At 45.6% G+C, this 9,623-nt stretch overlaps 1 protein-coding gene and 1 long non-coding RNA gene across 17 annotated transcripts in view; one reads left to right on the top strand and one right to left on the bottom strand.

Moving 5' to 3' along the window:
• Positions 1-6,104: 6,104 nt before the first annotated feature.
• LOC134486574 (uncharacterized) lies at positions 6,105-7,242 on the bottom strand. The gene is made up of 2 exons (XR_010065785.1): positions 6,953-7,242; positions 6,105-6,479 (listed from the first exon to the last, which is right to left on the bottom strand). It is a non-coding gene; the product is annotated as an uncharacterized LOC134486574 (long non-coding RNA).
• An 817-nt stretch (positions 7,243-8,059) lies between these two features.
• Positions 8,060-9,623, top strand: part of Braf (B-Raf proto-oncogene, serine/threonine kinase) — a 147,160-nt gene continuing 145,596 nt past the window's right edge. For 15 of the 16 annotated variants that reach the window (XR_010065585.1, XR_010065582.1, XR_010065584.1 and 12 more), the window contains exon 1: positions 8,212-8,409. Coding sequence is in view for 6 of the 16 variants with exons in the window: in XM_063285398.1 (XP_063141468.1) it covers positions 8,224-8,409 (186 nt within the window). In the remaining 10 variants the exon portion in view is untranslated. 16 annotated transcript variants of the gene reach the window in all.

The raw sequence follows: 9,623 nt of genomic DNA, 5'->3' as shown, positions 1-9,623 counted from the left end.
CTCTCTCTCTCTCTCTCTCTCTCTCTCTCTCACACACACACACACACACACACACACACACACACACACACAGCACCCAGTGGTTAAGTGGTTGCACAGTGGGAAAGAATTCTGAGAAACTGTCTCAGCTTAGCTTCTTTGCAACAGTAAAAACCGATACTCAGAAAACTGTATAACTGTATTCAAGTTGGGCCTGGAGGTTGCCTGTGATCTTAACTACTCCAGGGGGCAGAGGCAAAAAGATGGCAAGTTCAAGGCTAGCCTAGGTAACTTAGCAAGACCCTGTCTCAAAATGAAAAGTAACAAAAGGACAGGGGATACAGTTCAAAAGTAAAGAAAGCACTTGCCACCATGCACAAAGCCCTAAGTTCAATCCCCATTGCTACAAATAATAATGAAGCAAGACCCTGTATTCAAAAGGTAACTGAATTTAAAACCCTACCTTCAAAGGCTTTTTAAGTTAATAATTTCCTCTGTATGATTATCAATTAAGTACACAATTAGGACCATTTTTTTCACTTATTTGGAGAGTTCACGTTTGCACCTATACTCTTTATTCTTTTAAAAATTAGTTATTACTATTCTGCATATGTATGTAGGATAGATGAAGGTGAGCACACAGGAGCCACAATGTACACATGGAGGCCCGATTACATGTTTGGAGTTGGTTTTCTTCTAGTTTTACAAGGGTTCCTAGTCTTGAACTTAGGATGTCAGGCTTGCTCAGCAAGCACTTTGCCTAGTAAGCCGTCTTGCTGGTCCTTCGTTCCATTCCAACCCTTCCATGCCACCTAGATAGTATTATTCTTTCAAACACGAGCACAGACTTAGCGGTTTCCCCTTATCCATGAAAGATATGTTTCAAGACTCCTAGTAGATGCCTGAAACTGCAGATAGAAGCAAATCTGATTGATTGATTGATGATTGATGATTGATTGGTTCCAAAACTATATACATCTGTGACAAAATCCAATTAAGCATTCAGGCAAAAATAACAGAGGGAAGATAATAACTAAAATAACACAACAATTGTAACAATTCACTGTTAATAATTTGATGTCTCATTTCAGGTCTCTAAGTAAAGCAAGGGTGAATTAAACATAAACACTGCAATACTTGGACAATTGATCTGTTAACTGAGTCAGCTACTCAGTGACTCACGGATGGGTAGCATATACTTTATGGATGTGCTGTGCAAAGGGAGACTCTCGTTCCAGGTAAGACAGAATAGGATGGTGCAAAGTGCAAAATGGGATAAAATTTAAAACATGAATTATTGAATAGTGGTGCACAACTGTTCTCAGAAGGAAGGTGAAGGCAGGAAAATAGCTCCAAGTTTACGGTCTCCTTGGACTAGTGAGTTCCAGAGCAGCTAGGGCCAGGTAATGAGACCCTCTCTCAACCTCTCTCCTCCTCTAAAAACTCTAAACCTTATGAATTCTTTATTTCTGAACCTTTTCATTTAATATTTAAGGCCACAGAGGACCACAAGTGGCCCACAGAAAGCAAAATTTCAGAAGGCAGTCAGGAGTAGGTTGCTCTTAGACTGTAGTTCTCCTTTCCCTCCTCTGCCAAGAGATAACACATCATCCTGAACCTTCCATAAAAGCAAATGGAAAGTTTAGTACAGGGGACTAGAGAGATGGAGTAGCAGTCAAGAGCACCTAGACTTGCATAAGACGGGCTGGGGTCCTAGCACCTACATCAGGTAACTCACAACCGCCTACATCTCCTACTCCAGGGACTCTGACGGCTTCTTCTGGCCTCCTCAGGCATCTGCAGATACATGGTGCACACACAGACAAGCAGACATACACATACGTAAGTAAAAATAAGAATTTAGCACAAAAATACATTCACAGAGAGTACTTTTAAGAGCTCTGTGGTGGTGTGGATATGAATTGCTCCAATAGGGTCAAAGATCTGAGTGCTTAGTCACCAAGGAGAGGAAGTGTGTCACTGGGGGGTAAGGGGGGGGGGTTAAGGTTTCAAAAACCCATGTCAGGTTAAGTCCTGTTCTCTCCCTCTGTCTCTCTGTCTGTCTGTCTGCCCCTCCCTCCTTCCCTCCCTCCCTCCCTCTGTGCAGATCAGATGTAACTCTTCTCCAACTACTTCTCAGCACCATGCCTGCCAGGCCAACCTTCAAGTTCCCCGCCATGACGATAGTGAGCTAAACCTCTGAAACTGTAAGCCAGCCCCTAATTAAATGTTGTCTCTTGTAACAATTGCCATGGTCATGGTGTCTCTTCACAGCAATAGAATAGTGACCAAGACACTCTGTCTGAACATTCCCAAGGGTAGTGTGCACAAGATGTTATGATAAATAACAAAATAATCTTTTGTTAACTATAAAGAACACAGTACCCTAATATACTTCAGGAATCTAGAAGCAATGTTTTCGTGGGCAAAAGTTACACTGTTTGGTAAATGGGAGGTGCTAGTTGAAGATATTATTAAGGTCCTATAATTAAAAGATTTGGTTAGAATCTGGAATTCAACTGAGGGAATTCTAAGTGCACGTCTACTGGAAAGCTGGCCTCAACCGAGTCCTGTGATTATTTCTACTCACATCTACTCAGCTTCTAAGAGTTGCCTTCCACTAAGTGATAGAATATGTTATCCACAATAAAGATATTATTTCACAAGGAAAACGAAGTGATCAGCTTTGCATCAATGAACCGGCTGGAGCTCTAGAAGCTTCTAAAAGGCCACTTACTTCTTTTTATTCTGAGTTGAATAGATTAATGTGGGGTCAGGTCTATCTGACTAGTAGGATTATCTAATGTCCACCAGAACCCAGGATTCGAGATGGAAGTCCTGGCTAGACATAAACTCACCTGCAGGGGAGCAAGGTGAGACCCAGTAAAGCCTGACTTAGGTCAGTCATCCATTGAAGCCATGAATGGAAAGGTAGGGGTTACCCTAGCACTATCTACTCATTTGCCTCCAGTTTCCAGTGGAGGATCCCCTGCCCATGGGGTGCAGCAGGGTGAGACACACCCATGAGAACTGTTGACAAACATGTCTGTAAGAATTTACAGTGCATAGTAGTACTGTCTTGACATTCACACAGCATACTGTACAGCACAAGAGGAAGGTGTTGTGGCTCTGCTTAGATCGCTTTCTGGCTTGGCTCCTTACAAACGGCAGGGACACTTTGAGGCAGAAGCTTTCAGCATGTCTACCCACATATGGCCGCACTAGGCGGTGGGAGGAGGTTCCCAGGAACAGACAAGCTGTGTTCAACGAAAAAGGACTTGTGCCTACTTTTCATGAGGTGAAGGCTCAGAAGTAGTAAAGATAAAGTGACTGTCTGCTCATTAGACTACTGAGACACATCTTGGTAGTTCCCCACAACGAAGCGGAGAGAACTGGGCTTGTGTTCAATCTCTTTGAGACAAAGAGAGCACAGTCAGTTCTACAGAGTACCCAGTCCATTATTCTAAGAAAGACACATGGCAGTTTTAAAACTAGTCTGAGCCAGGCTATGGTGGCACATGCCTTTAATCCCAGCAGATCTCTAAGAGTTTGAGGACAGCCTGGTCTATGGAGTGAGTTCCAGGCCAGCCAAATATCTCACAAGGGACCCTCTCAAAAAACAAAACAAAACAAACAAACAAACAAACAAACAAACAAAAAAAGCTCTACAGTATCCAGAAAAGAAACAAGAGAGAAAGTGTAAACTTCAGGTGTCTAAAGTTCTGGATGTTAGTGTCTGTGTGTCAACATTTTGACTATATGCTCTCATAATGGATAAGTTAAATCCCTGTTTATCAGGTTTTTTTTAATATGGTTGATTTGTATTGCTCTGTTGCTATTGTTTTCAGAGAGCATCTCACTTTATAATCCAGGCTGGAGGACCTCTGACTGACCATCCTCCTGCCTCAGTTTCCAGAGTGTTAGGATTACATACCACTAGACCTGGCTTTGTCTTATTTTTTAAATCTATAAAATGAGAGTAATAATAACAACAACAATCTAATTAAGATAGCCGATCTGACACCGACAAACTGCACCAAACACAACAAAGACGGATTTAAACTTGTCCTTTATATCATAGCACCGCGAGGATCAGATATTACAGTTTTGCCTTTTGCAAACTGTGAAATTACTTTCAAAATTCAAAGTAAAACAAAGGTGGCTTATCTCTTTGCTCCATCACGTCTGGGGCCTCGGCAGAGTTCGACTCGATGCCTGGGGATAGCTCCGTGGTTGAGGACCGACGTGCTCTGGGAGGACATTTACTGACTTTACTGACGTGGCTGATAGTTAAACTGGAACCACAGCTAAGGCTCCAGACACAATTGCACTTCCTTCACGCACCCTGAGCTTCCTCTTAGTATGGCTGCTTCAGGGCAGTCAGCCTTCGGGCCTCTATGACTTTCAGACGCCTCCTGTTGCAGTAGCAAGTTGAAAGCTGTCATACTTTGCGGTCCAGCTCCCAGAGGCACACAGCAGCACGTCTGTTCTGTTTTACTAGATACAGGTAAATCTGGTTCAAATTCATCCCAGCTTTTGATGGACATTGTATCATAGAATTTTCAGCCTTTTTCTTTTTCTTTCGTTGTTTTTTGAGACAGGGGTTTTTCTGTGTAGTCCTGACCGCACTGGCTGTGGACAGTCAGGGGGATCTCTGAGAGTAAAGGTTAGTCCAATCATCCCCCAGATTTTATTTATTTTTCTTTTTTTTTAAACGGTGAGACTTTCAAATGGCCCCCAAAGTACCAGATATCTAAAATTTGAAGGCGACTATCCTACTTTGGTTTCTTTTGCTGTGATACACACAGATCAAAAGCGACTTGGGGACGAAAGGCTGATTTCAGTTTACAGGTTATAGTCCCATCATGTATGAAACTGAGGGGCAGGAGCTCAAGCCAGACCCTGGAGGGGAAAACTGAACAACCATGAAGGAGTGCTGCTTAGTGGTCTGCTCCCTGTGGCTTGCTCAGCTTGTATTGTTATTTATGATTTATTTTTGCAGTTAAGGAGCAGCTTTTATTGGAGGAAGTAAACGAATATACAGCAGGCACAGAGCAAAAGATCCTTCGCAGAACTGATGCTGGGCACGAGAAGCTGGAAACCCATGTCGTAGTCAGGTCTCGGGCTTTTCAAGTTTCTGAAAGGTCTTCCTTTCCTAATTTAGGGCCGGTCAGTCTGCAGGAAGACGGGGTGGCTGATTGGCCCACAACTACTGTGTAAACCTGTCCAGATCTGGCCTCGAACTTGTTAAACCAGCCCATCAGCAGTGGGGAATGCTGGCAGGACAAAAGCCCACAAGCCTTTGTTTAAAGCTCTGATGCTTTTGTCTCAGGTCAGGAGCGGGAGGAGGAAGAAGCCAGCCATCTTGAAAGTTCAACATCTTTATTACTTAGTCACGGCCCTTCTCCCTATATGTCTGCCTACCAGGGAGTCTAACTCCTAGTCCCTCATGCTCTCTTCTCAAAGGTCACCCTACCTGCTGTTAGGGATTTGGGGGCTTCTTACCTGCTTTGAGCTGACAAAAAGTGTGAGAAGTGAAAGGCAATGGTCAAAGTGCCTCAGAGGAGGCTTGATCTAAGGGCTCATGATGAAACTTAACGGCTGGCAACAATTCAGAACGTAAAACTTTGGCAACACTGTATATTCTGTTTGTTTGTTTTCTGAGACAGGGTTCCTCTGTATAGCCCTGGCTGGACATACTAAGATATAATTTAGAGAGATCGCTTGCCTCTGCCTTCCGAGTGCTCAGACTTGAAGGCATATGCCACCAATGCTCAGCAGGTAGTGTATATTCTTGAAGTGTGACGTGAGACATGTATCATCAGCAATAGATACCTCTGCCCATGTACCCGATGTAATGTCCAGCGGAAGCAAGCGACATGGGCCAAATCTGAGTGACATGCAGACTCTACTTATTAAAGTCACAATTAGACATCAGCATCTAAGTGACAACTTTGACGAGTTGGTGGTCTTGGACCAGAAATCCTGGACAAGGTCTCAAAAATGTTACAGTCTAGGATTCTTTATTTGGTTCCTTTTTCTCTGCCAGTTAGAGAGTTAGAAGGCCTGAAAAATCTTGAGCTTGTCTGGTAGCAGTGGAGAAATCTAGAACACAGACAACGGGAGCAGACAGGATCAGCAGCCTTTATTGAGGGTGAGGAAACAAACACATACAGCAGGAGCACCATTAGGTAACAAAAACTAACCAGTACAGGAGGCAATAATAATAATGATAATGATAATAATAAAATTGGATGAATGGAAACTAACAAGAATCCATCTTAAATGGATGAGGCCAGCCATCCTGTGAAGAAATAATCGTGTAAGACATGATCTCTGTATAGATTGATGCTGATAATGGAACCATCGAAAACGTCTTAGAGGCAGAGCGTGGGGGTGCATGCCTTTGATCCCAGCACTCAGGAGGCAGAGGTAGTCAGATCTCTGAGAGTCATAGTCCAGGACAGTCAAGGGCTGTTACACGGAGAAATGGAGAAACCCTGTCTCAAACAAAACAAAAGAGAAAATGTCTGAGAAGTTTTAATGTTATAAAGAAGTGTTATAATGATACATTCTTAGGGAATACTTTCCTAAAGTAAACTAGGACAGTTGGGGACTAACAATAACGAAAAACACCCCAAACCCTAACTGTGTTTCAGACAAAATCAAGGGGGAGTGTCCCTTGCTTGGTTGCTGGCCCTATTTTAGTATGCTTAGACATTATGTACTTATGGCTTTAAAAAAAGTGCCTTAAACTAGGGTAGCTTGATAACATAGTCTATGATCATCTCCTTCACTCACATGGGTCAAACCATCTTCTGACTTAAATGTAGTTCTCAAGGGAGCATCCACGCTTGGAAAAGAACGTACAGTGTCATTGGCAAACACAGAATAGCTGTTTGATTGGTGATTTTTTTTCGATATACAAGAACAATGCTTTGATTCACTAAGCAGTCATACATGCACTGCTTACCTCGAAACGAAGCATCAGTTCCTAGACTGATGGAGAGCAGATCAAATAGGCAGACATCCTGTTGTCAGAAGCTTTCTACCTCTCAATTCATCCTGAAGGCAATAAAGAGGTTAGTGGTGAGCGCCCCCTTCCCATTAACAGAAGTGCACGCGTGTACACACAGACGAATCAACGCCAGTGTCTGTGACTCCATGTTCAGTTAAATTGGCAATTACTGTACACTATTGGTAACTTCTGTTTTTCACTCCTGTTTTCTCTTTTCCTCAACACACTTCCTCTCTCCATTATTCCCTTCTTAGAGTTAAATGTACTTTACCCATGTAATTTATATAAAGAAATTAGGTTTAATTTCATTCTGCAACTTGGGCTTCTCTAAGATAATTTAATTCTCTTCTCCCAGTTTTTTTTTTTTTTCATATGTAGTTTGAAGAGAATGCCTTGCAACAGGGTCTACAAATGCTTTTTCTTTGGAATAAAAATTAGTTTTGATCCTTAAGATGTCTAGAATGGCTATGTGTTTTCCTCAGGCCCTAGTGCACGGAAGGAACCACTTGATAGTAAGTGACTGAAACTAGGCAGCAAATACACTGAAGACCAGGTTTAGATTTTCATTTATATTCACTTCAACAGATCAAACATAGACAGGATACGAACAGCATACTGAGAATTCAGCTGCTCTAAGACATATTTCTATGACATTTGGCTTGGCTGATGTTTCAACCTTGGACTTTAAAGTCTTATTTTTACGACACCCAGAGCTTCTTTGTAATGGCAGTAACAAGTAGTATAGACTTCCCGGCCTTCTTCCCTCTAGGATTTTAACTTCTTTTAGAACACCACCCCTGCTCTTCTAGTAAATCCCACATGACAGAACAGGCTGGGGACGGAGGAAAAGTAGGAAGCCGGCGCCATGGAAACTGTGCGGGTAGAAACCTGTGAGCGCGAGGGTGGTTGGAGGAGAAGGAACACTCCCCTGGAGACAGCGGCGCGAGGGTGCTCCTCGGATGACGTCACGCATCCAGGTGACGTCACGGCCATGACTTGCGGGTGACGCCGTTGCCGCGGCGACTCCTCGTCGTCTCCGCCCCCACCCCCCCAAGTCCCCTCAGGCTCGGCTGCGCCGGGGACCGCTGGCGGGTTCCAGAGGTGGCCTCCGCCCGGGCCGCTCCGCCCACGCCCCCCGTGCCTCCGCTCCCGCCTCCGCCCGCCCTGCGCCTCCCTTCCCCCTCCCCGCCCCGCGGCGGCCACTCAGCCCGGCTCGCGCTTCGAAGATGGCGGCGCTGAGTGGCGGCGGTGGCAGCAGCAGCGGTGGCGGTGGCGGCGGCGGCGGCGGCGGTGGTGGCGGCGGCGGCGGCGGCGCCGAACAGGGACAGGCTCTGTTCAATGGCGACATGGAGCCGGAGGCCGGCGCTGGCGCCGCGGCCTCTTCGGCCGCGGACCCGGCCATTCCTGAAGAGGTGAGTGGCGGCGCCATCCCCCAGTGCTCGCGCGTCGGGGGCTCGGCGGGTCAGTGTTTATGTGAGGAACCGAGGCAGCGGACGGAGCCCCGGCGGTGCTTGGCAGCCTACGGGGAGGTGGTTATCTGCGGAGTGTCCCCCTCTGTCTTGTGGCTTCTCGCTACGTAAACATACACGATGGCCCCCGGGGGGGGGTTCCCCGGCCCCCACCCAGATGGGGTTGGGGCAGCGGGGGCAGAGCTGGAGCCTTTCCCTAGGGGGCGAAACTCCGGGTTGGTGGAGAAGGTCACGCCTGACTGAGGCTTCCAGCCCTGCATCCCTGAGATGTTTTTCCTTTTAGCTAGCCGGCAGGGACGGCGTCGAGGATGGAGCTTAGTGGCCGGAGCAGTACCCTTCGATCCCCTAGACCTAGGAACTGCCTGCCGTGTGTGCTTACTCCCTAGTCGTGGGGATGACGGAGCGCATCTCTCAATACTCTCCTCACTATCTTCCCTTTGCAGGCCCTGGTCCCCTTCCCACTTTTCTACTTGTTTAGGGGATTTTTCTTTTGACCGGTTTTGCCCCGGCGGGGATTTTGGTGTAGTCTTTACTTTTTCAGCCCCATTTTTTACTGTTCTGAAGCTTTTCCCATCCTGGTCTCTGATCCCCGAATAATAACGTTTGTCAGTACTTCCTTGCTAACTGTAACCTCTATCCTCAACCACCACCCGGCTCATTTCCCAACTGTACCTACTTACCTCTAACCTTAGTTTCCACTGAAGAACATTTTTGCTCCTCTTACCCTGGTCCTCTTGAGGGCCTCTACTCCATTCCACTGCTCCCTGGCCTCGCAATCTGTTGTTACCTTCACAAGTCCTTTTGGACACTTTGGAAGCCACTTACTCCCAGAACCCCAAGGCTGTCAAGATTCCATCAGGTTTCACTTGACCCTTTGCTCCCTTGCACAGCTGGCGATTTGGGTTAGCCTTTCAGTGCACATCCACGCCTTAATTGATACCCTTCGTGGGCTTTTTGGTTTTAGTGGGTTTAATTATCTGTGTCGCTGCCATTTCTGTCCCTTCTTTTTCATCTTTCATGTTTACCTGTCTTTAGTACTTGGCTTTTGTTAGCTTGTCCTTGCATCATTCAACCAACCTACCTTGTCAAAGTACTTAATTTATTCTCTTTTCTCTGTTTGTAAAACTTACTGCATTTACTATTCGGGCATTGTATCA

This window comes from Rattus norvegicus, chromosome 4 (genome assembly GCF_036323735.1).
Source record: "Rattus norvegicus strain BN/NHsdMcwi chromosome 4, GRCr8, whole genome shotgun sequence".
NCBI classification, from domain to species: Eukaryota; Metazoa; Chordata; class Mammalia; order Rodentia; family Muridae; genus Rattus; species Rattus norvegicus.
This window is presented reverse-complemented; position numbering and strand designations above follow the sequence as displayed.